At 39.4% G+C, this 26807-nt stretch overlaps 1 protein-coding gene across 1 annotated transcript; it reads left to right on the top strand.

Moving 5' to 3' along the window:
• Positions 1-916: 916 nt before the first annotated feature.
• Positions 917-25085, top strand: LOC117823375 (phosphatidylinositol 4-phosphate 5-kinase type-1 alpha-like). The gene is made up of 16 exons (XM_034698553.1): positions 917-1004; positions 9156-9190; positions 11653-11745; positions 12004-12134; positions 12236-12353; positions 13303-13455; positions 13543-13842; positions 17189-17424; positions 17529-17612; positions 17730-17778; positions 19197-19281; positions 19404-19571; positions 19675-19807; positions 20912-20974; positions 21086-21185; positions 21622-25085. The coding sequence occupies exons 1-16, from the start codon at positions 959-961 to the stop codon at positions 21622-21624; spliced, it is 1797 nt and encodes a 598-aa protein (XP_034554444.1). The 5' UTR covers positions 917-958; the 3' UTR covers positions 21625-25085.
• Positions 25086-26807: the final 1722 nt, after the last annotated feature.

The following is a 26807-nucleotide window of genomic DNA, read 5'->3' as shown; positions in this document are numbered from 1 at the left end:
AGTTTCCATCTTGTGTTCCACATCAAAAAATCCACACGATCACTAAATCAAAGGTTTAACTGTACACTTGAACAATAAACTGTTACAGAGAAATAATAAAACCTGAATAAGGGGGCATGGTTACTGAGACGCAACAGTTAAACCACCTACCTAACAAAGGCTTCCTATGCATGTAACTAACCCACATCCATTATTACAATGTTACAATGTTAAAATGTCATTTAGCAGACGCTTTTATGCAAAGCGACGTACATGCGAGAACAAGAACAACACAAGCAAAGATCTAGACAAGAAGAAACAAGATCAGTAAGAGTAACAAAGTGCTTCAAGTCAATTTGGGTGCAGGTACTGCCAAGCAGTGTAAAGGCAATGCGCAAAAGTAAATAAGGATTTTTTATTATTATTATTTTTTAAATAAGGAACATCAACAATGAAGCAACCAAACCATTTAAGACCTTCCATTATCATCATCAACAATTAACATCACCACAATAATGACCAAAGTACCAAGTGCTGGGTCACTCAAGAGCTGAACACAGATTCCCAGAGTAGAGCAGGACAGTGCAAGTCAATTGTAGCTGGACGACACGATGTGCCACTGGGGACAACAGTGGAGAATAGTCTAGCTAAGTGCATAGTGCTTCCTAAAGAGCTGGGTCTTTAGCTGTCTTTTGAAAGTAGAGAGGGACTCTGCAGATGGAATGGAGTTTCTGTCGAATTTGACAGAGAAACGTTCACTTGTATTGGAGTACTATTTGACCAGGAGTATCTATACTTAAGTAATGAAGCTGTGTACTTTGTCCACCACTGGTTATTCCTTAATTTTGAGTGACATAAACTGAAACTGAAACTGTTCCCCTTCAGTCCACTGGGGGCGCTGTGGTGCTGCTGCGCCATGAGCGTCAGAGTGTAGTGTCGGCACTGCGCTGCAGCCTGAGATGTGAACAGTCAAATCATAATGGCGACTGCTGGAACAGCAGACTCGGGATCAACAGCCCCGACAGGTATTTATCCCCTAACTATCCCCTCCTTTGTGGTCTGCAAAAGAACCCTTAAACAGATCTGTTTGACGTTGTGTGGCGTTGAAGTCGGTGTGATACATTGACATTGGATTCATCAAGTCTCGGTTAGCCGGTTAGCTAGTTAGCATCGAGGCACTCAAGCCTAACAAATGAACCAAGCGTTGGTTTGTTTAACTGCACAAGTCATACAGCTTCTTTAATGTGGTTGATCAAACGAATCATGGATAGAAAGACACTGCTGCTCATATTTCAAAGTCTATCTGGACGATTAGCAATACACTAAATAATTGTTGGCACCATGTTGGTTTCTGTGTTCTATTATCAAGCCGGTTAATTTCGTTTACTTCAAACTGTGTTTACACCTTTGAGTAATCCGGACTAACATGAAGTGTATTGAGTATCAGTGTATTGTGCAGTAAATGATCCTGTTAGTAGGCTGCAGTTCTTTCAATCTATAGGTCTCTGCTGTGTTATCCCCTCTGTTACACCCCTCTGTCCCCTCTATCTCTCCCTGCCCAGGCTACTGGGGAAGTTTTCTAGTATTCAAGATTCAAAGGTCTTTATTGTCAATTTTCACTATATATACGAGACATACAGGAAAAACGAGATGCTGTTTTTCTCTTCCAGCTTTTAAATAGCTAAAATTTAAATATAAAATATAATACAATACAGTTATATGAAAACAGCCTATGTGCACAGTGCAGGTAGTGCAGTGACAATTTAAAAATGGACAATGTAAATAGATAGCAGTGCAAATTCTATTATTATATTCACTCTACATTTTGTACATTCATATAGCTCTTGACATCATCACATCATAGTTGATTTAAAACAATGACACAGGCTAATGTAATTATTGAAAAGGTGTATTTTGTTTTGCTTTGGTAAACTGATGAAAGGTTGTTTAATATATCTCCCCTTTCACATGCACTGAGTATTATCCCACTGTTGCCTGTGCCATAGAGACACAGGTGGGTGGTTTAAGCAGTTCAAGTGCTTCTAGAGGTTTCTTCTTCTTTACTGAGGAGTGGACGGATGATGACCACGCTGCATCTTGCTAATCCAGTTAGTTGTGCGTCACCTATTACCGTCCCTGTGCGTAGAGGAGGTGCCCCAACCCAGCCACTCAGTCTGAATCAGTGAATAAAAATAGTGGCTTCAGAGCACTCTTCCAGCTCCCACATGGCTGAGAGCCCTCGACTGTACAAATACAAGATACAGCATTCTGTCAAACACACACTCGCACACACCTACACACACGCACACACACAGGCTTGAGTGACAGTAACATAATGTGGTATTCGTTCTAGCCCTTATTGGCCTTGTTGCCTTATCAGGCTGAGACCCAGTGTATTTATGGAGGCCTCATAGGCAGAAAATGATGTTGGAAGAGTGTGTATCCCGTATTATTGCCTTGTGCAGGCTGCAGGCTACATGTGAACAAGGTTGGCAGGGAGTTGTTTAGTATACAGAGAGGAACAGATGGTTTGCCATTGTTGTAAGGCCTGTCACTGACAAGCTCAAGTCATTGTTAAGTAATTGGGTTGGGTTGAGTAATTCCTATCTGCTACCCAATATGTATACCCAAGGCCAAAAAATGAAACACCGAAAGAAAATATTATGCCAATTATTAGTAGGGAGACCAGGGACAGTTGTAACATTTCACTCCTTGGATTTGAGATTAAGCCATACATTTTCTGTTTGTGTTGAACAGGCATTTTCTAGGCCATTTATTAGCAGACACTTGAAGCTAGTTTGTATAGCAGTTTGAACACACTGGGTTAAAAGAGCTCAAAGTTATACACAGAAATGTAAAAAATATTACAACTGTCCCCGGTCTCCCCTACCGAGTGGTGTGTCCAGAGGTCCTTGAAATCCAATTGGCCACCCCAAAATCCTAAACTATGGTTGTTTGCCTTGTCAGAGCTGGGGTTTCTGTTAAAATCTATAATTTGGGATGAGTTAAAAAGCTGACAGTAGATTTCTTTATTAGTGCCCTCAAATATGACTTTGAAAAAACATCTTTTGTAAGTCCTTAAAGAATTAAGCTTAGAAGATTTATGCCACTTTGTCATGTTTTTTTCTTAAGTCAAAAGTAATATAACAACTGTTTTATACTCATATTACACTCATCTATCATGGAGGTGTTTTAAGTTTAAAGCATGTTTCCATGTGAATCAGCTGGGGGCTGCGGCTGTGCGTCACGTCTCCACGTGCGCTTTTTTAAAGAGGATCAATACAAAACTGCTGCCAACAACAACACGGACACAAAGGTTGACAGCTTTAAACAGGATATTTCCACCTTTGGATACGAAGGCAAAAGACAGGTGGGAAATTCTGGTACGCTACGTTTACAGAGCAGCAACATCAGAGCCGTCTGGGCTTTTCTCCAGCGGGACTGATTATGACCCGGTTGCGCTCCTGGCTGACACCTGACCGAATACACATGTTTATTTTTCTCAATAAGAATGAGTAGACAGAAAACTGGACACTGTGAGTCTGAAGTACTTTTCTGTTAGTATTATGAGCCTTCACTTTAGCCTGATCGTTGATATTCTGCGTGTCAAACATATACCTTTATTCAATCCCGTCAGTTATATGCATTTTGTTGTTGTAGAAAATATAATTTAGGGGGAAAACAACCTATTTGGCCATGTTTTTGACGTAGGAATAATAATGTTTTTTCTTATCAATTAATTGATAATTGATCGTTAACATTTCCAAAAATCGATCACGGAAAATACTTAAAATGTACATCCCTAGTAAATGTCATTTATTTGTAAATGCACTGGCCACCCCTGCCTATGTGAGAGCCTCAGTTGCGCCACCCCAGTCAAAAAGTTCTGGACAAGCCCTACCATTGCATTTCTGGCTCTGACTAACCTCACTGAAATCAAGGATCTCATTGAACATATCAGACAACGAGGATGCATGCTCCTCATCTGGTTCAGAGAGACGAGTCCTTTTTTCTGCGCTCTTCTGATCAAGTACAGCCGCGATGAAGTGCAGAGGATCCGAATAGATCTCAGTGAAAAGTGTGTTGACAGACTCTAAGAGTGTACTTTTCATTGTTTTCACTCCGTGGTCTGTCTCAGCCTCTTTTGTTGAATAATGGATGCAGACATGTTGGCCCTTATCCAGACAAGCGCATACTGGCCGCGGTTTTTACTTGCGTCATCACAACATTCTGTTTGGGTCGTGTTGTTTCGGGCATAAAAGTCTATCGTCTGCAAAACCGAAAATGCCCTTTTGTGCCATTTTCGTCCGAATATTTCCCGTGGCCGAATTTTCGGTGCATCCCTAATGTTTGCTACTTATGAACTAGTTCTGCATTGACTTTTCAGAAAAAAATTAATTGCGATGGATTCACGCATGGATTCAGTTCATGGTTGTTTTTGTCACACATTAATTGAACAGTTATTCCCCTGATTAAACGGTGTATGGTTTTGTCTTTAAAGTGCTGTGAAAAATGTTACATTCCCACATATTAATTTTTTCAGAGCCAAAGCAATCTTCTTCTAATTACTTGTTTTATGAGACCATCAGTCTGAAGCCAAAGACATTATTTACAGTAAAAAAAAAAAAAAAAAAAAAAAAAAAAAGCCAATATTCCAATGATGGAAGCTGAAAGAATTTCATTTGGCTCATTTTATGCTCAGAGATTAAAAAAAATGTGATTATGAAGTAGTTGTTATGTGCCGTGTTTAGTGTTGTTCTTCCACCAGTTAAAAACAGGCCGATCATGTCCTGCTTCACAGATATTAGGACTCAGTTCTGGAGGAGAGCATTACAGCGAGGTACTTGCATGGGTTTTGCGTGAGTGTTTCTGTGTGCGTGAGCAGAAACTGCATCAGTAGTGGTAATATAGTGTGTGGCTTTTACATAATGAGGGGGGGAATGTGGGCAGAGTGATGCTCATTGTTTCCTGGAGGATTGCTGTGTGTGTCCTTGTTAACTGAGAAGAGATGCATGGCATTCAGTGATTCTGCCTCATTATTAACACTCCCACCTCTCTCGGGTTGAAGTGTGCTCTCACTGTCTGTGCATGGTCTGGACTCAATCTGCTGGGCGTAGATTAAATTTTTGCACACAGGATCATTACCACAGGTGGACGCCGCTCTCCGCATCATTTTGTTTATATTGACCTGTGGTGCTGCAGCATTGAAGTAGATGTTGCCATTGGTTACAGGCTAGAGGTTCTTGCACAGTGGGCGAGATAGTAGGTTTAAACAGCAAGTTTACATAAGGACACAGGATATCAAGTGGAATATTATTTTATTATCTCTGTGTTTTACAAAATGACTGTGCTGCTGTTAGTATGGGGCTAACCAAGAGGCATAGGTCTGGGTCATGTGTTTCAATTTAATTTCTTATCTTTGGTATGAAAGCCAACATTTCAGGTCTTAAAGGGTGATGATTTAAACCATTAGAATATGCTATTTCCCCCTAAGATACTATGCTAATGATGAGATCAGTTTGCTTCATGATCTAATGTTTAATGGGATCTTAATTTACCATAAATCCACAAATTCAGACTGGTATTTGTTTTGCTGCAGGGCTCCTTATTACGGCCGGGATCACATCCTTTACGAGTAAATAAATACGGTGGCCCTGAAGGACAAAACACATTTACAAAAGATGAAACACTTTTACAAAGTTGGAGACAAATTTACATTTTGGAAAACATTTTTATATTTTATAAAATTAAACTACATCAGCAAAACACTTTTACCAAGGCCAAACCAAATTTACGTTTAAGGATTTTTTTTTTTTTACAAAAGATAAAACACTTTTACAAAGTTGGAGACAATTTTACAAACGATGGAACACTTTTACCGTTAAGTCTGACTCCTTTTAGTCTGACTCCGTTTAGCCTGAGGCTTTGTGGTCTGAGACCTTTTCATTTGAATTCACGTGATGAAGGTTTTGTGGAGATATGACGGAGCGTCTCCGGAGACATGATCCTTTTTCATCTGAGGTCTGACACCTCACTCTGAGACCCCAGGATGTCCTAATATGTAAACCATGTCCATCTTCGTCAAAACAAACTAAATGACCGCTCACTCGATCACTTCCGGATCACTTCTGGTATTTGGTACATTCCCTTTCCGTAAAAATGAAATATAATTTTTTTTCAGAAATGGTTAAAGTGTTCCGTCGTTTGTAAAATTGTCTCGAACTTTGTAAAAGTGTTTAATCTTTTGTAAATTTGTTTCCTTAAATGTTATTTTTTTTTGGTCTTGGTAAAAGTGTTTTGCTGGTGTAATTTTGTTTTAAAAAAAGGATATTGTTTTCCAATTTTGTAAAAGTGTTTCATCTTTTGTAAAAGTGTTTTGTCCTTCAGGGCCACCGTACATAAAGGCTTGCTTCCATTTATTGGATGATTTGTGATGTGACACAAACTTCAGTTTATAACCAGCTTACTTTCTGGAGCTCGCTCAGAAACAAAAAAAAAAAAGAGAAGCTGTTTGCTCGGCAGTGCAGTTTGTGGTGCATGTAACCCTTTGCTTTTGCTTTGTGAATTAGACAATGTCTTTTTGGCTAATTTGCACAGGTTAAAGGGTTATTTCAGTGTTTTTGAAGTGGAGTTGGGTTAGTTACATGTCAATAGTAAGTGTTGGAGCCACAATGGAAGCTTGTCAGCTCGGCCCCTTCAATGAGAAGCTGCTGGTAGAAACAGCACGCAAGCTAGGCTACAGTTCACTGCAGACTGTGCCAAGTCTGCCGTATCATTTAACTAATTATGAGAGACTCTGAACAAGCCCTCATCGAAGTTCAAGTTTACTCTACTGAGAAATTGGGCCATCAGAATGCCAGTAATATTTGTAGAATTTGTTATTTCAGCTCAGTCCTTTCCCTTAGCAGCTGACACAGTGTATTTTGTTAAGTTAAACATCATGTGGACCATTGGTGTAGTCACTCTGCAATAAAAAACAATGAAAGCCAAACACTTACTCTGCAGACGGACTTCAGTTCAACTTTTCTGGTTTACCTCCTGAATATTGATGAAAGTCGGTAACAAATTTCAGCGTTCTTCAGTATGACAGTGGACTCTAGTTGGTGAGTGTCGCAGACTGCAGCCCTATTCAAACTGCTGGCACATTTTGATTCCCAAAGATCCAGAGGTACTGTTGTTACCAAGTCTCACTTGTGACTGCATAGTTTTCTTGGCTCATCAGCATTTGCTCATAAGGTGCATTTCAACCAAGAGTTCCGGGGTGTTTTAGCCCCCAGAACTATTTTACCCTGAACTAAAAGGTTCTGTGCCCCCATTGTTGTCTGCGTTTCGACCAGTAGAGGGCAGTAAAACAAAGACGAATGCCGTTCATCACAGATGACACCATAAAAGCAGACGGGCAGGCAGGTATCATTATGAGCAACACAACACTTAGCCTGTTAGCATGGAAGAGACTCAGCTTGCGCTGTTTTAGATGGTGCTATATTTCATCACAGATGGATTCACTGAATCAACACATGAGAGGAGATAAGCGTGAGTAGCAAAGACGTTTCAACACAGCTTTAAAATCCTTTTTAACTCAAAAAGCGGTGGCAGAGATCGCCGGTGTTTTGATTTAAACCGAAACCCTGTTAACTGCCGACTTTCAGCCGGATGCATCCCTCATAAACGTCTTTAGACGGTCATTAAATATCTGATGAGGATATTGAATCTTAAAACTCCCTCTGTGTTTTAATAGCTGTGCAAACTCCACAAACACTGTTACATTCAGCTGAATGTCTCCAGTTTACAGGGTCACTTTTATAACCGTAACACCAGGAGAGATGCATTCACGGTGGGCTGAGAGAAGACTACTGTTACAAGCTGCTAAATCAAGTGAATCACAGCTTCTTCTTTTGAAAAGTACACACACATACAAAAGATAGAACATATTAAAGAAAGAGAAATCAAGTGAATCACACAGGTGTGATGTTATTATGGACGACGGGCGGAATAAAAACACTGCGGTTAATCTACCAATCAGACACGTTCAGCATTGCAGGACCTGCCCCCCAAAAGCCCCAGGACCTTTGAAAAGTACTAACCCCCTAGCAGGGGCTTTTTAGGGGGAAGATTGTCTACCCCTGAACTACTTTTTCGCCCTGGGTCTGTCGGTTGAAATGCACGTAGTTCAGGGGTAAAGTTCCTCTGGTTGAAAAAGGCCTATAGTTTACACACCTGCACCACCAGGTAACTTGGGGTCTCTCCTGCTCTCCAGTTAGCATAGAAGTGTATCTGCTTTTTCCTTTGCTGCATTGAGTCGCCTTTTACTCTGTAAACTCTGGCTCATAAAGGGTCCAGGTGTGTCAGCAGTTAACAACATGTCAGTGTAGCTGTTTGAATCTTTTAGTTTGGTTGTATTTTAGTCTCTTCGAAGCCCACAGACACGAACAGCTGATCAGTGCGGTAGAAAGAGCACGTCTGTGTTGAGTCCACTAACAGTGCCAAAACAAAATTGCTCTCTGATGCCAAATAAAGTGTGGAAAAATGTATCCGAGATGAGTGCTAGCGTCAGAGTCTCTTGAAATTTGTGAAATTCCGTGGCAGATTTGGTCCCTTCTACAGAAAACAGAAGCCTGCCTCATATAAAGGCCTGGTACCTTCTGCAGTAAACGTAAACAAAGGCCCAGGTTTATATTTGAGGATTAAGCACATAGTAATGAATTGAAAAAATCAAATCAAACAAGTTACAGTGAAACACAAAGTAGGCTGTAATTTTGAAAGGAGGCAGTGTGGGGTAGACGCACATCCACAGGGACCTGATAAATCTGGAGCAGCCGGCTCGGGGGAGAAGTAGTTCCAGTTCACAGTGAGCTGGTGTATAGAGGACAGCAGTCAGTAACTGTGTCCACATTTAGGTCTGCTGCTTGATATTGGCCTCATAGTCATCAGCCAACACTGCAAATAGCCCAGCTAATTAACCAGCAGAGGATTTCTTCCACAGCCATTAACAAATTCTTTCCTGTTCAAAGCAATCTCAAATTCTGTTGAATCAGTTTAAGAATCCAAATATCTGAGCCAAAACAAGGGGAACTAGCTATTCCTTCTTCAGGCATCAATCCTTCCCTTTTAGTCTCTCAGGAGGAAGTTCATGTATTCTCCCATAAAACCTATTAAACTCCATTTTCTGTCTTTAGGGACCAGTGGCATCCGAAAAATGGCCCCTCAAGAGGTAAGGACATCGGAAACGTTATTATTACTGAATTGAAAAACACCTCTGTCTTGTGCACTGTTTGGAGTATTGTAAATGTTGATCTAGTAAGCCCAATGGAGAGAAGAAGAACAGGTTCAGAGAGTGGAAGTTTGGATTCATGCAGCCATGTTTAGCTCAAGACATCAGTGTGTTTGTATCTGCTGTTGAAGTCAGAGTAGGGGAAGCTGCTCTGTTGTCTACACACGGGGATAACAGGTAAAAACTGGTACTGTGAAAATAAGGGACAATATATGTTATAAAAAATAAGAAAATATAAGAACAGTTGTTGCAAGCAGGGGTTTGTTAGATAATAAAAGCCAAAGACAACTGAGGCAGACAGACGACAAAAAGGTTTTAAGACATGAAGTTATGTACTCAAAGAACTTAAAGCATGGATGAGCAAGAACTTTTTCAAATTAAACTAAGACAAAACTGAAATTCTTTTAATGGGACCCAAAGCAGCCAGAGAACAACTCCAGACTACTCTGAGAGATTTTAACAGTAAAATTAAATCAAAGGTCACAAACCTGGGAGTGGTTTTAGATTCAGATTTTAATTTTAATGCTCACTTTAACGAGGTCGTAAGGACTTCATTTTATCATCTCAGAAACATTGCAAAAGTCTGAACTTTTTTATCCCAGAAAGATGCTGAAATTTTAATTCATGATTTTATCACAAGCCGCATCGATTACTGCAACTCCCTTTTTACTGGTTTAAAAAATCTATCAGAAAACTGCAGCTTTTCCAAAACGCTGCTGCCAGAGTTTTAACAAGGCAAAAGAAAACTGAACCCCTCTTCTTAAAACTCTGCACTGGCTCCCTGTTTCTTTTAGAATTGATTTTAAAGTTATTTTACTTGTTTATAAAGCTCTTAACAGCCTTGCTCCTCCATACATCACTGATCTCCTCACATTTTATGTTCCAACCTTGATCACTGAGGTCCTCCAAGGCTTCCCTTTTAAATGTTCCTCGTGTGTCTCACACAGAGAGAGAGCTCTCTGGGTGTATTTAGAAGTAAACTTAAGACTTACCTTTTTAATCTAGCTTTTAATTTGGAGTAATTTCATTTTAGACCTGGACTGCATTAGTATTTTTATTATTTTTACTATTATTTGTATTGTTATTTTAACCATTATTATCTGAATAATTTTTTAAACAAAGTTTATTTATGAATTTTTCAATACAACAATAATAATTCACAGTGATGACTTACTGATTAATAGAATCCCCCACCACCCCCACCCATGGTAACATTTAGAGGGAATACATCTTAATATCAAAACATTACAATAGGATGAAATAAAAGCAAATGAATAAAATAATAATAATAAAATAAATAATATTATGAAATACAATAAATGAATTGAAATAGATACATAAAATAAACAAAGAGAAATGTTCTGGGTTAAAACAGCACACCATTATCTAGGGCATAAACAAGCACAGAAAGACAAAAAAGAGGGGAGCAGCAACATGAAGGGGCAACTCAAAGGTCCTTGCAGTTTGATTCATATGCCTCTTAGTACTTACATTGACATGAAAGGTTACTCATCCACAAAAGTATCAGAGCTTAAAACATCAACATGACTCAGAAAGGGCTGCCTTATCAATAAAAACTTAGCTGACCCCCTGACAGTATACCTTATCTTCTCCAGCTTCACAAAATGTAACATGTCTCTAATCCACTGTTTAAATGTTGGAGGGTTACAGTCTTTCCATCTAATCAAAATTTGTGTGGCAAGTGTGGCAAAAGAAAGAAAACTCTGTGTGTCCTTGTTTAAGATTAGATTTTGTGTTGAATCATTGCTTTAACATATATTTATCTTATTTATTTATTTATCTATTCAATTCTTGTATTCACCTGGTCTCGTTAATGCTATCTTATTTTTAACCTTCCTTCCACTATAACTTATTTTATTAATTTTACTGTGTTAATTTTATTTTATTTTTAAGTATTTTATTTATTTATTTATTTATTTATTTATTTATTTATTTATTTATTTATTTTTCTTTTCTCTTGTCTGCATATATATTTCTGGTTTGTGTCATGTTTGTCCCAAACTGTCAAATATTAATGCAATTTATTCTTGCAGCAAAAGAAAAGAAAAGTATTTTATTTATAATCATGCCTTTTATAATTTCACCATTGCTGTTGTTTTCTTTGTCTCTTGTTATTCTGTGAAGCATGTTTATATGTATGAAAGTTGAGTTGAGTTAAAGGTGATAGTTAAAGGCAGGGGATCTTTCAATCTCTTCCCCTGTCTTATAAGTCGACCCTTGTGTGAAGTTCAGCAACCTGTCAGCTGAGTTGGTATAACTTGATATGACTGTCATGTGAAGATGTTTATCCCAAAGTAACTAAAAGCTTAACTACAGCGAGCTCTTTGTCTCCTTGTGTGCACGAGCATTAAACACATTCTCCTCCCGGCCCCTCCCCTCAGATGCCTGGCTCCTCAGGCACGACTCAGAGTATGAAGAAGACCATTGGACACCGGGGCGTTGAGACCACCACCGGAGAGACCACCTATAAAAAGGTCAGAGCAGGGTTTGGGGTTGGGGTGGTGTTGGGTGGTCAGTGACCCTACATGTTTTCTGTGGCACCCACAACACTTGCCACCGAGGTAAAAAAAAAAAAAGGAAAAGGGGTTCATTCTACATTCTAGGGGGTTTACATTCTATTCTGTGTTTCATGTTCTATTCTGTATTCATAGACACAAAAAGTAGTGAGTGAAAGAGCAGACATCATGGCTTTTTCCCAGTATTTACCATCTTCCCCTCTCTGACCTCTCTAGACTACATCATCTGCCCTTAAAGGTGCCATCATGCTTGGCATCGCTCACACGGTCGGCAGCTTAAGTCAAAAGGCAGAAAGGGACGTTCTCATGCAGGACTTTGTGGTGGTGGAAAGTATCTTCTTCCCCAGGTTGGTGACAGAGCTTGCACTTGAATAAAAAAAATGAACTTGTCTCTTTTTGTGGTGTCATGGAGTTAATGGCCTTTCTGTCTTTTTTTGTGTCTTTTCAGTGAAGGCAGTAACCTGACCCCTGCACATCACTACAGTGACTTCCGCTTCAAGACATATGCTCCTATTGCCTTTCGCTACTTCAGAGAACTCTTCGGCATTCGGCCAGACGACTACCTGGTCTGTATTTACACCACACATGCACTGCTTTGCCCTCAAGAAATGTCTCTTGTTATTGGCTTTAAACAATGTTACTTAACTTCTTTTGTTTACTATGGTTTATCCTGAACCTTACTTATGAAGGTTTCCACTTTAGATAGATAATAAAAGAGGCAGAAAATGCTCTCTAATCTTAACCCTCAATGTCTATGCAAGATGAATGTTTCGAACATCTGTAGATTTTGTTTCAATCTTCACCCCAGGTTGAGTGAAAGAAGACCTAAGAATACTAGGGGTCCAACAATACGTGTATCTGTATCAAACCTTTCGATACAGTGGTCACGGTTCAGTACGCCCTATGAACCGAACAATACGCAATTTTATATTTATTTTATTAACTTGATGACGAGGCGCTCTGTGCTGAAAGTTCAGTGGATCTGCGCTCAACTCCTCCGGGCTGCATTGTCGAGCGCAGGTCCACTGAACTGCGCGTTCCTCCCACATTCATTCAGTCCAAGCTGGTCACGTTTGTTTTAACTGTGCTTCATCTGGAAATACATATTTCACCATACAACGGTCTACTACCGGACAGTGTTTTCCCTGCCGTTATATCGGGGGCGCATCTGCCGGGTCCCGCCCCCCCTTGGAAGTCAAAGCAGAAGTGATTTAAGGTTACCTGTCTCATAGATCAGGTCTATACCTTGTTATGTTATTTATCTTATTTACATGACGGGATCTCATTTCTGTCTCTACATGGTCGCGCGTTCATAATTCTCCTCTGCTCTCTGTATCGCGCATGGCAGATGCACACGCAGACAGACACACATACACTCTCACACACACACACACAACCGTGACAAAAACGTATCGAACCGAACCGAACCGTGAATTTTGTGTATTGTTGCACCCCTAATGAATACGTCAACATGTTTCAATTGGATACTAATGCAAACTCCTTTTCCTCTTGCAGTACTCGCTGTGCAATGAGCCGCTGATTGAGTTGTCTAACCCAGGAGCCAGCGGATCCCTCTTCTACGTGTCAAGCGATGACGAGTTCATCATCAAGACTGTTCAGCACAAAGAGGCAGAATTCCTCCAGAAACTCCTGCCTGGATATTTTATGGTGAGCCTGATGAACAGCGAACATGATCAGGAGCTCTTTTATAACTTACTTGTCGGTTATCTCATCTGTTTTCTCCTCCTCTTGCAGAACATAAACCAAAACAAGCGCACCCTGCTACCCAAGTTCTACGGACTGTATTGTGTTCAGGCAGGGGGCAAAAACATCCGTATTGTAGTGATGAACAATCTCTTGCCTCGCATCATCCCCATGCATCTCAAATATGACCTGAAGGGCTCCACGTATAAGAGACGAGCCTCCCCTAAAGAGCGAGAAAAAGGTGTTCCCATTTACAAGGACCTGGACTTTATTCAGGACATGCCCGACGGCCTGCTGCTGGAAGCGGACAACTTCAATGCCCTGTGCAAGACTATACAGAGGGACTGCTTGGTGAGTTCAGAGACAGTAGTTTGTATTCCTGATTGATTTGAAGGTAATGTGAAGTGTTTTCAAGCCTTACATGAAATCAAGCAGGGTGCAGTATTAACCCTGAGTCCTAAAATACTTAATTTCATTTAAATACAGTAACTTTTTCTAGATAGATTGATAAACTCTTACATATGAACATCAAATCTTTTATTACAGTCTATCAAAAAATGCACAGACATATGAAAATCATTTAAGGTCCAGGAAGGACTCCAAGATATATGACTTACCTTTACATTGGCGATGTGCGCATGTAAAGTAGTTATACTGCTGGACATGCAATGTTAATCATATGACTTGAAATCCCTCATGCTGCGGTGTAATGGTGGCTTGGTGCAAAACAAAACATGCCAGTTTCTCATTTTCCATTGCCAGCAACACATCCCAAAAGAGTTGGGACAGGGACAACAAAATGCTGAAAATGTTGTAAAGCTAACAAAATACTTAGAGGGACATCACCCAACTAATGAGAATGTGTGGTAAACTGCTGCAGCTCATCCTGGAGCTGGTTTTACTTTGTGGCTGCGTAAATGCACTGCTACCGGCCGGGGCGGATATGCTGCACAATGTTTCCTTTTGTGTGGCTATCATGAGAATCACGTGCCATATTAGACAGCAAGCTACCATTCAATGGAAAGTTACTATCACATGGCTGGTGATGTTATTAAACTTCAAATCTCATTAGAAATGTTTGCTGACATTAAAAACACAATTTGAGTCATGTGTTGTTTTTTTTATGGGGTGTTGTATAGTGTTGAAGAAACAAGTAGCTCCACCTGTACTGTCTCCATGTTGGACGTTTTTCCACCACAGGAATTTTACCCCGGAACTAGGCACTTAACCCCTGAACTACGTGTGTTTCGACCGGAGGAACCAGGGTTTAAATTTAGTTCAGGGGTAGATAATCTCTCCCATGAAAAGCCCCTGCTTGGGGGGTAGTACATTTCAAAGGTCCTGGGACTTTCGATTGAACGTAACAGTGTTTGTGGAGATTACACAGTTGTTGAAACACAGAGGGAGCTCCTGGAAATGCAAACTAGATTAGTTTCTTATTAAGATTTCAAAATTGTATTTAATATAATTTTTTTCTCCATACGTCACTGGCCTGATTTGCACAACTTACCCAGGACTTCAGCCCGCGGTCAAATGCAGACAACACTGGGGGCACAGGAACCTTTTAGTTCTGGGGAAAGTAGTTCTGGGGGCTAAAAGACCCCGGTTGAAATGCACATGTTGTCTCAGAGCTGAACTCAGTGTGGTAATAGTGTGTGTGTATGCGTGTTGAATGTGGTTGATTTGTTAGCAGAAAACATACTTTGATACCCCAATAAAGTATGACTGCATGATTTAAATGATATTCGCATACACAGTATGTGGTACATAAAAACATATTGCATTTTTCTGGTTCAAAGTCTAGTGTTTCTTAAGGTTGCAATGCAAATAACATCAAAGATATTGCAATGCCAGTTTTAATCCGGTGTTGTGCAGCCCTAATCTGAAGTTATTTTATGAATCTGAATTTTAAGTCGCAGGTATTGAGTATTGTTTTCATAGATGTGTTGTGTTTTGTGGGGTGTCTACAACTCTAAAGAAAATCTAAACCTCTGTGTGATATTCTGTTGTTAGTTTCGAGAAGTTTGTCCTTCAATGTCCACTGTTCTGTTTCTGTTTTACAACGAAGACAAGGACATCATTTTGTGTTCGTCCTGAGGAGATTAGTCTGGTTTGTTGGATGTTGTTTTTGTGACATTTCATGTTGAGCTGCTGCACCACTTAAGGATCATCAACAGGCTAGTTTTAAAGAGATGACTCAAGCTTGCATGACACTGTGAGCTGATACTTTGTTTACTTTGAGGGAGGATACTTTATCAGAGGCTGAAAGAGACGGGCAGCTTATATCATCACACTAAACACAGGCAGCACTGATCCTACGTGAGTGTTGGTTTGTTGGATTTAGGAAAGCTGAAGAACTTAAAGAGTTCACATTGTTTATTCATCTAAAGCTCTCTTTCCGGGAGAAGCTAGTCTGTCTGTTCTGGTTGCTTTGTTGTGAATTTGACTTCTCCGGGCTTCTTAAGTTTACATTAGGCTGATATGAATCTGTATTATCTTTCAGAGTTTCTCATCCATCTTGACCACTCTGTCCATTTGTTATGTCAAGTGTGTGTTTACAATTGTGCAAGCTAATTGCCGCTGTGTGATAGGCTGTTGTTTCTGCTTGTGTAATGTTGTGTAATTGTCTCTGTTGTCATCATGAATATCAGAGTTGTTTTGTTATTTACATTCCCTTTTTGGAGCGCCTGTTGACAACACTTAGAACATGCTGTATGCCATTGTGAAATACAACATGCCTGATCAACATTTTTGTGTTGTGTGATCGCTTCCCTTCTGAGGCTCATCATAAATATACTAAAATGACACATTTTAAATTCTATATATATTACAAAAGAAATGTTTAGGTCATACTTCTTGTAATCAAAACACTGAAATTGGTGATCAATCAATCAATCAATCAATCAATCAATCAAGCTTTATTTATATAGCACGTTTCATACATATCAAATGCAACCCAAAGTGCTTTACAGCGATTGAAAAACAAGAAAGAAGCAGAAATAAAACAATGGTAAGACATATTAGGGGAAGATAATAATAATAATAAAAATAATAATAATAAAAATAAAAAATAACAGAAAATAAAATAGAGACTAATGCACACCAAAAATAAAAAGGTGTAATTAAAATAAGTTGAAGAATAAAAATGAAGAATAATAATAGTTAAAAAAAATAGATTTAAAAAGGGTAAGGATAAGAGTTGAAAATAAAACTAAGGCTAAGAATATCAATAAAACTGAGTAGATAAAAAAAAATAAAAAATGAATGAATAATAAATAAATAAGAATAAAATAAGATAACAGTTTAAATTACTAAAATAGTATAGCAACATTTAAATCAATATTACAGTAAAAGGGAAGTATCAAATTGTTAAACCCTACATAAAAGCCAGACTGAATAAATACGCTTTTAGTTTACGCTTGAAAGTCTCAATATCTCTGTCAGCCCCTCTCAGATGAGTGATGCAGCATCCAGCGTTCGGTTATAGCCGGTAAGAATAATCAGAATTTCTAACAGTTAAGGTTCTCGTCTTCGTCCTCCTCCAAGCACCAAACCAAACAAACAGGAAATAAAACTCAACCTCAAAACCCGACCATGACTAAACCTCAAACCCGTCCTTTGAACTCTGGTGAACTTCCAGACAGTATTTGCTCCTATTGAGCGACATTTCATCTAATTTATTGTATATTATTTGCAGCTCTTGCAGAGTTTCAAGATCATGGATTACAGCCTGCTGATGGGGATCCACAACAGAGACCAAGCCAATCGGGAGCGGGAGCGTGGCGTAGGCAATTCGGGGGACAGTGGGGGGTCAGAGGGAGCAGTGACCCCTGATCAGCGCCGGCCACAAGCCCAGAAGAGTCTTTACTGCACTGCAATGGAGTCCATTCAGGGGGAGGCTCGAGGGAAGGGAGCTTTGGACTCGGAAGACCAGTGAGTTTGACTGCTTAGCTAACATGAGCAGAGCTGGATTTGTGTATTTGTAGTTCCTGTAAATACATAACAGTAAATGATTTTCTCTGAATTTGTTCTTTCAGCATGGGCGGGATTCCATCTCGCAACAGTAAAGGAGAGAGGTTACTAATCTTCATCGGTATCATTGACATTCTCCAGTCCTACAGGTTGGTGTCTAACAGCAGACTAACTTGAAGCTGTATTGATAATGAGCCGACTACCTCCCTACATTTTCTGTTCAAGTAACATGAACTAAGTCTTCTCTTCATGTCTTATTTATTCAGGTTTATTAAGAAGTTGGAGCACTCCTGGAAGGCATTGGTCCATGATGGGGTAAGAGCATTTCATTCTAAATGTAGAACACTTTATTTAAAATCGAGGCCTTTTTTCATCAGTCAGTGTATCAACATTACAGGTAACCGCATTTGAATGACCATCTTTCTTGAATTTTCAAGAAAAGTAGTGAGACAGTTCAAACCTTCTCCTGCTGCACTTTGTCGGCTGTGTTGTTGTTCTTTGTCTTATCTTTATGTTGTTAAAATGTTTATGTTGTTGCTTTTGGACTATTTATTGGATAAAACAAGACATCTTCTTGAGATTGACACATTCTGCTATTTTCCTTGACTGTTAACATAAACATCGTGAGGCCTATACTAAATTATTACTTCACAAGATGTCCCAAGTTCCTCAGTTAAGGCTGACTGCCTTCAAAATAACATACCAGCTAACTGCAGACTAATATCATAACTTTACTCTTGTAAATTTCTTTCTTTTTATCGTTGTTATATTATGGCTTTATTCTCATAAACTTCGAACTGTTCTCAAAATCTCGCTTTTCTTCTTCTTCTATGACGTGGCCCTAAATAGGGCTGGGCGATAATCCAATAACAAAAATTATCGTGATATCATTTTTTTCTATTAATATAACAAACATTTGATAAAAATTCAATATATTTGTATGAAATATTTATTAGGAATAACCCCTTGAGATGTATCATCTCGTTTTCGAGGGGGTCCTACATGACAAACATATAATACACACTAGTAACCAATACACATATAAAATGAAAAAAGAACAAGTAAACTAAACAAGGTTCGACAGCATTACAGTACAAAAAAAGAAAATAATTTACACAAGTATACATGTAGATAGAAAGTTCATAGTGAGAAAAAATAGTATCTATATACATATATGCACACATATATACACATACATAAACACATACATTTGGAAATCAGGAGATCTTGTTCACAACAGTGCATATTTAAACCTGTAATTACAACCCCAACCACTAGAAAGGGAGGGGGCACTAATGTGCCTTAAACACTAGTTGCCACCTAACATTAGACAGATGTGCCTATAGATTTAAATGAAATTAGGTTTGGGGCGCTGGTGGCGTAGCGGTCTAAGCGCCCCACATACAGAGGCTGTTGCAGAGGTCGCCTGTTCGATTCCTAGCCGCGACCATGTACTGCTTGTCTTCCCCCACTGTCTACCCTCATGCTTCCTGTCTCGCTTCAGCTGTCCTGTCATAAAGACAAAAATGCCCAAAAACACAACTTAAAAAATAGTTCATTAATTAATCATTGTATTAAATTATCGTTATCGACTGATATGAAAATGTTTTGGGGATAACATTGTTTTCAATATCGCCCACCTCTAGCCCTAAAGCCTTGATCCAGTTGTGTCGTCATGAATCATACAGGATGTGTCCGGTTCTAACAGTTCTGATGTTTTTGTTCTACTGTAGGACACAGTTTCAGTTCACAGACCTGGCTTCTATGCAGATCGTTTCCAACAGTTCATGTGCAACACCGTGTTCAAGAAAATTCCACGTGAGTATGCAAACCAGTGACATGTTTTATTGTCAGTAGCCTGGTGTAGTGACAGCGTTGATAATCCAAAGCAAGGATAAAAAGTCTAGTCGTCCATACTGACTCATTTCCACCTTCTTCAGTGAAACTATCACCATCTAAGAAGAGCCGTGGTGGAGGTCAGGGGGGTCTTAGGAGGGCTCCAACTCTAGGAGGTCCCACCCCACTCTCCCACATGACAGGGCTGTCATCAGACTCCAGAATAGTCTACCACAGCCACTATAAGAGCACAGACTCGGAAGCAGACAGTGGTAAGATGTAACAAGATGCAAGTACTCCTTTACTGCATTTTCACCTACAGTATTACTCACCGCACTCCTTTCTTTTCTTCTTGTTTTATTTATTTTTTCCCAGGAGTGCAATCAGGCAGACCAGATCTTGTTCCGAGGACCCCTTCACCCATGGGAAATGCAGCTGACTGTGAGGCCAACCTATCCACCTCATCTCTAGGCAGCACAGGAATTGCCTCTGGCTCTCCTCCTCTACGGTAACAATAACAACACGACTTTTTATTCTTTCACGTCATTTTGGTGCTCCATTTTTCTTTCCTTGCGTCTGATCAGTGTTTATTTTGGTGGCTATTTTATATTTAGTCTTAGTCTTAGTCTTTAGTTGAAAATGCCTGTTAGTTTTAGTAACATTTTAATCTTTTCAGTCCTTTATAGTTTTAGTCTTGTTTTAGTCGGTGGAAACTCAGAAATTTTTAGTCTTCGATTTTTGCCAAAACATCTTCACTCTTTAAATAATGGATATATTCAATCAGATATCGGTATCAGGGTTATACCAAGTGGTAGAATCGTCAACACTCCTTTAACACTTTTGCTTGTGTAATATCTTAAGTGAAATAATTCAGCCTGTCTCTGCTAAAATTTCAAAAGGAAACATTCTTGATGTGACCACTATGTCTGTATTTTGATTCTCTTGACTCAGAAAAATAAAATGAAAGGACTGTATTGCACATTTACGACGGTCCTTGAATGCACCTGCAGTGACAGGCACACTGGACAGTCAGTTCACGGCACTCTGAAATGCATCTGCATCTTAGATGACTAGGAGTTGATCAAAACTTACTAAACGTGTCATATGTTTCACCAAACTGGATTAAATCAAGCTGTACATGCAGAGCTTTTTACGGTGATCGTGGCAAAAACGTCAAACCTCAAATATTAAACAGACGTCCCCTGGTTGTGTCTTTGTCACTAACGCACACCGGGGGTAAAAAACCTCAATGAAGATGAGACAGATGCATGGAGGTGGGGAGAGCTGGTTCGTGAAGCACACCTGCTGCAGGTAGAGACCAAGCTAACACTGCGCCCCTCAAATAATAACTCAACCTGTCACAGGAATTAATCACTTTTATTTCTAAAGATGAGACACACATTGAGGGGAAACATGGATTTTGAATGTCCGACGGTTGGCCACTAAAGTTTTCGTCTTGTCATTGTCTCGTCAACAAAATCAAAACATATTTTCGTTAGTGTTTTATTATCAGTGATGCTCTTTAGCTCGTCATAGTCTTGTTTCCGTCATGAAAAAATGAGTCGTTGACGAACAAAATTAACACTGGTCTGAATCTGTATCATCTCTGCAGGTCTGTTGGGGTGGAAGTGCACAAATCAGCAAACACAGACCTTGACCAGGGGGTTCCTCACAGGTACTGGAGGCAGTGATAGCTCATGAAATTACAATCTCATCTAGTTATAAAACAAATCAAATTTTATCCTCCTGTTCATTGAATTGTGTTTTTTTTGTTTTTTTTTATCAGTTTTGGAGAAGAAGGGGCTGGAGATAATTCAGGCAACCTGTCTGGAAACGATGATGTGGTTTCACTCTCAGACATCATCCCTGAGACCAACATCTGTTTTGTAAGTGTAAATTATGAATTGTACACACCTGCAGCTGAATATTGTTACAATGTTACAATGTCATTTAGCAGACACTTTTATCCAAAGCGACGTACATAAGAGAACAAGAACAACACAAGCAAAGATCTAGACAAGAGGAAACAAGATCAGTACGAGTAACAAAGTGATTCAAGTCTATTTGGATACAGGTAATGCCAAGCAGTGTAAAGGCAATGCACAAAAGTAATTAAGATTTTTTTTATTTTTATTTTTTAATTTCAGTAAAATAAGGAACATCTACAATGAAGCAGCCAAACTATTTTAGATCTTCCATTGTCATCATGAACAATTAACTTGTCATCACCACAATAATTAGTATTGTAAACAAGTCCACCTTTCAAGCAGACACTTTTTGTGGTGCATATATCAAAACTGACTTTAATCTCTTCTTCAACAGTAAAAACAGAAAGTGCCATAGAAAGGCGAGGATGTTTCTGGATCAGTTGAGGTGGATGGAAGAAAGGACGCCTGTCCAACGCGGACCCTCTGCTGCACCTCTGTTGTTCTTACCTGTAGAGTCAATACAGGACCGGCTGGACAAAGCAGCGAGTTGCAGTGGAGGTTGTGACAATGATGAAAGCAGTGTGTGTCGTAGGCCCTGGCCATTAACACTGTCACAATTCGTACACATTCGCCACAAATTACCAAAAGCCCAACAATTTTTAAAAACACAACCTGAAAAAAAGGCAAACGGCTGTATATTGGCAGCTCTTTTGTCGCTCTAGCATCAAAATATTTGTGAGAGAAGAATGTTTCTTTATGTGCACAACATGAAGACACTGTGGTTACATCACAGACAAAATAATTAGCAGTGAAAAAAAGTTCTAATTCACCAGTGAATGGTGAAGGCAGTCGCATCATCCCTGAAAAGTTAGTCATCCACATGTTGCAGTACAAAGCAGGAACACGTACGCTTAAAAGAGCACATGAAGGGGGAAAGCCTGTCTCCTTGTGTGCTCATGCACAGCCTCAATGAGTTCACATCTCTGTGATTCTCATTCTTGATACTGTTACTGCACATCCACTTCCCCTCAGCACTCCTTATGCACTCCAAGCTATCAGTGCTCATTGTTCAAATCAACACGTGCTGCTGTCGACTCTGCAATCATGTATGCATTTTTTTTGTTTGTTCTGATTGTGGATGTACAGTGTTTTTTGTTTGAACTAGCAGGAGAATAGGTGGAGACGCCTACATGGTGATTTTTTTTAATGTTTTTAAGTTATTCTGCTGGAAGCCACAGCGGTGCTGCAGAGGTTTGACTCGATCTAGCGACCGCTTAATGTATGTTACATTTTTTTTCTTATACAGAATGTGTCTTAAAAATAACACGGCGGACCACATTTGTACAAGTCCTGAAAAATCTCCCCCTCTGATGTGACCATATGTGCTAGAGTGTGAGTGAACTCAAAGAGAAGAGCAGTACTGGCTAGTAGATGCTCTTAAATGAAGTCTAGCGATTCAGCTAATAGAATACTTTCCAGCTTCTGACATTTGTCCGTGCCTTTTAAATGTTAGCTCTTCCCAAACACATGCTATAACTGACACTCTTATACAGGTTAGTGTAGTAGACTAACAGAGGAACCTACCTTACCATCACTACAGCTGAAGTCAACTGTAACTGCCATCTGTGTGTCTGAAGCAACCATCCAGCTGGCAGGTTTTTCAGACGATATCAGATTTTCAAGCAAACACTAGGGATGCAATCACCAGTTTCATAATGATATAGTAGAATATCAACCCCTTTGACAGCAAAATATTGTTCAATGATATTACAAGGTCTGCAACATTTCAATTTTGATACATTTGTACACAGGGCAGTGATCAGTATAAGATTTCATCAAAGCCCCTTTTAATACAATCAGTTGCTTTTTGGTCAACTTGCAAACTTAAATATGTTCAACAATTTCATCACTGAACTCTTACAGACTTTTTTAATGAAAGAAATACTAACCTTTTTTAATAAGAACAGACAAACAAACACTATTTTCTGTGTCACCAATCAGCCATTAGAATTTTACAGTACAAAAAAAAGGCGCATCATAAAGATGACACTAAGGATCCGTGTTCTCACTTTGCACGTATGATATGGAATCGTTAATCCTTGAATTGATCACAGTCCTGCCATAGCACAGCGTGTGTGTTTTCAAAGTCTCTGTGGTCTGTCAGCCCTCCTGTATGATCATACAGGAAGGGTGTATCAATCATTTCTGCAGGCTACAGAAATGACAGCTGGCCACATCCACTCTCGGACCAATATCACTAAAGTGTGCGTAGCTATTTTTTTAACTCATGTTTATGTAGTCTTACATCGCTTTTATTCCAGCATTCAGAAGAATAATGCTTCTCATACTATGTGGCGATGTATCTTTTTGTTAGGAGCACTAAACAAGCTGCTGCAGCGGCTGTCAGAGCTTTGTTTTTGACCCAGTTTGAGGTTTTGATACAGGAGTTGAAATTACCGAAGCAAAACTCCAAATCTGAGACATCGTTGCATCTGATGAATTACTGTTTATTTTTGTAAGGCACATGTGGTCTATGCAGCAGAGAGGGAGAAGGGGAAACGTGAGCTGTGAATATAAGAAGTAGGAAAAACTTCTCGTGTTCATCGTGCACAATTGAGGATTAAGGACTGAGCCTTGTTCTGTTCAGAGCCAGTCACGCGCCAAAGAGAAGAGTAGAGAGTTCCTGTGAAGGTTCAGGATCCAAGTGAAAGTGGAAATAGACACTCCTGAATCCCTGTTTGGACGTGTAATGATGTATATGGTAATGACACTGGGATGACCTGTGTTTTAAGGATCTATTATTAGACTGGACTTTTTTTTCTTTTTTGGTCTAAATGATTTCATGTTTGATAAACTGGATCGACATAATCCTAGTCCCGATAAAGATGTATTTTTCATCATCAGAGAATTGGTTTACACTGTGGCCTGAGACATTTCAAGACTAAAACTCCACATTCCTGTGAAATTGAAGTTACTTTACTACAATAGTTGTAGCTCTTAGAACCCGCTGTTTACCAACGTTTGTCTAGTTGGGATGATATAAACTTGGTATTAATTATTTCTTGTGTATGCTGACATGCAGATGATTGAATATTTTGACACATTCAATGGTTGAGTGTGAAACAGCCACCAAAGAAAACACTCCGAGGAACTCCTCCTCACTGAAAAGAATCCAGATTATATTTGCGACACCTGAATTTTGGTGTTATTGCTATCATTTTTTTGAATGGCTGGTACTGTGTAATCGCTGGATGCAAACCAGTTCTGTCACAGTTATATACTACACAATGGCACAAGATAAACATCACACATCGGTGCTTTGTAGAGCAACACACACTACAATTTATTTGAAGTAATGCAATATGAACCACAATCTGCAACCTTTGACCTTTTTAGAAGGATATTTATTAACATGACTGATTGCTGCAGGCTGAAATGATAAAAGTTGTATTATATACCTTACATGATTGTACAAATACTGTATACTGACAGAAGGATGTCTGAAACTTGACAGTGTATGTTGCTCATGAAGGAGGACTATTTGACAACTTCACTTTTTATATTTCATGTGTAGATTGTGATATGATAGTTTTTCTCCATGATGATTCTGGGACGTTAATCTCCCACGCTTTTTTCTACATGAATGTTTCACACGGCTTACGAGCCAACATTGCTGGTTGTCCTATATGCTTCAATTACTATATTTTTACTGTGTATAAAATGTTTATATGTACATAGGAGTCACGGAAATGCCTTCTCATGCAATATATGCTGCCTGTCCCTCCTGCCATGTTTCATTTATGTGGTGGTGATGTTTTCATGTCTTATTTTAAAGTATTAAACATATTTTCTAAATCATGGTTTTGTCACCTTTATTTATATTTTGTAATAACCTGTTATTAAGTGTTTGTCAGGGTTCCAACGCGTCCTTGAAAACCTGGAAAACAGTTGACCAGTTTTCCAACAGAGGAGAACGGGGTTGGTTGTCACACGGGTTGGTTGGCACACTCGTTATATTTTGCCACCAGAGGGCGCTGTCTCTCAAATTGGGGTATGGACATTTCCAGAATTAGGATCAGAGCTCACCTACATAGTCTTCTCTGGAGTAAGACAGCTGAACTTGAGCTGAGAGGACTTTTTGTGTTTTTCATGTCAAATTGTAAATATTCAGCTCCTCGGTATTTTTCTTCTAGGCTTTTAAACGATGGGTTATAACAAAACAAGTGTTACCCTTACAATGTGTGAGGGGAAAGCTATAGTTTAGATTTTTATTAGCTAGCTTACTAGTTGTTAGATGATTGTTAGCCTTGATGCTGGCAAAAAATTCCAGTTGGGGTTGGTCGTCACATTCTCTTTGGGGTTGGTTGTCACATGTAACAACCAACTCCTATGTTGGCAAAATCATGCATGGTGAAATTAGCTGGAGTGCACAGACCCTACATTTGCCATCACTGTAACTCAGACAGTGACTGCATGTAGCCTAGTTGAGTAGGCCATTATTGTTAGGCCTATTTGTTTTGTTCTTTATGTTGTTATATAGGCTGGCCTAAAGATGTGTTTCCTGTTCATGCTCCTTCCTCATTGTATGTTAAAATGCATTAAGTTATGTAGGCCTATCACTTGTCAGTGCAATTAAACTTTCAAATTAAGTTCTGGTTTCCCATTGAAATTCCATTGTGACAACCAACCCCATAGTGTGTGACAACCATAGACTGTATAAAATATTGACGTAGTATCCGTGACGTCACCCATCTGTTTCTGAACGCTGTTTTGAAGCCAATCGTCAGCGGCAGCCATATTGCTTCTGTCGAACCAGTGTGACGTTAAGAGGCGGGCTTTGAGCCTCTTCGCGAACAGTTACAGTGTTCCCACAGGCAGCTGTGACTCTCATTGGAAGACTAGTAATCTCAATATCTTCGAAATCACCGCATTAGAAAAAAATTCACCCCCCTCACAGTGAGAGGACATCAAGAAATGAGCTATTCAGACTACACTTGTCTTTTGTACGAGGCTGTTAACATGTTTATTTCTGCTGTAAAGATCTTCTTTTCCCCATTCATGTATATGTGACTTCCGGTACTTCCGGAGCCAGCCTCAAGCGGATCCTCGATGAACTGCAGCTTTTAACACTTCCGCATTGACTCATATTTTTAGACCGGAGGTTGCCGCTTGGTGACAACCATCCCTGTGATGTGGTTGGTTGTCACAATGTGTCAGTGTCTTTGAGAGTTAATTGCCTCTTTGTTACAATGAGTTTGAAAATGAGAGGGATACACATTTCAAGACAACCCCTTAAGCTTCAATTTAATGTAGGAATGACTATTGAAAGATGTTTTGATGATGAGCAATCATCAAAACAGTAAAAAGTGTGACAACCAACCCCGTTTCCCCTGGACACCTGGACAATGGGAGAAAACGTAAAATGTCCTGGAAAATTATTCCAACATGACTTTGTGCGACCTGACCCGATTAAAAAAAAAACACATCCTCATTCATTGAAAGCTGAATGCACGCTGTGCCGACTTTTTTCCCATCTTTTCTCCCTCACTTGTTCATAATCATGCATTCACAGAAAACGGG

This window comes from Notolabrus celidotus, chromosome 12 (assembly GCF_009762535.1).
Source record: "Notolabrus celidotus isolate fNotCel1 chromosome 12, fNotCel1.pri, whole genome shotgun sequence".
Classification (NCBI taxonomy): domain Eukaryota; kingdom Metazoa; phylum Chordata; class Actinopteri; order Labriformes; family Labridae; genus Notolabrus; species Notolabrus celidotus.
Note: the sequence above shows the minus strand (reverse complement) of the source record. Positions and strands in the feature narration are given on the sequence as shown.

What these genes read in the sequence shown, in the direction of transcription:
- LOC117823375 (XM_034698553.1), top strand. Translation starts at nt 959, where the DNA reads ATGGCGACTGCTGGAACAGCAGACTCGGGATCAACAGCCCCGACAG. An exon ending in GAAAGTATCTTCTTCCCCAG is followed by an intron (nt 12,135 to 12,235) that starts GTTGGTGACAGA and finishes GTGTCTTTTCAG; the next exon opens with TGAAGGCAGTAACCTGACCC. An exon ending in GACATTCTCCAGTCCTACAG is followed by an intron (nt 17,613 to 17,729) that starts GTTGGTGTCTAA and finishes TTATTTATTCAG; the next exon opens with GTTTATTAAGAAGTTGGAGC.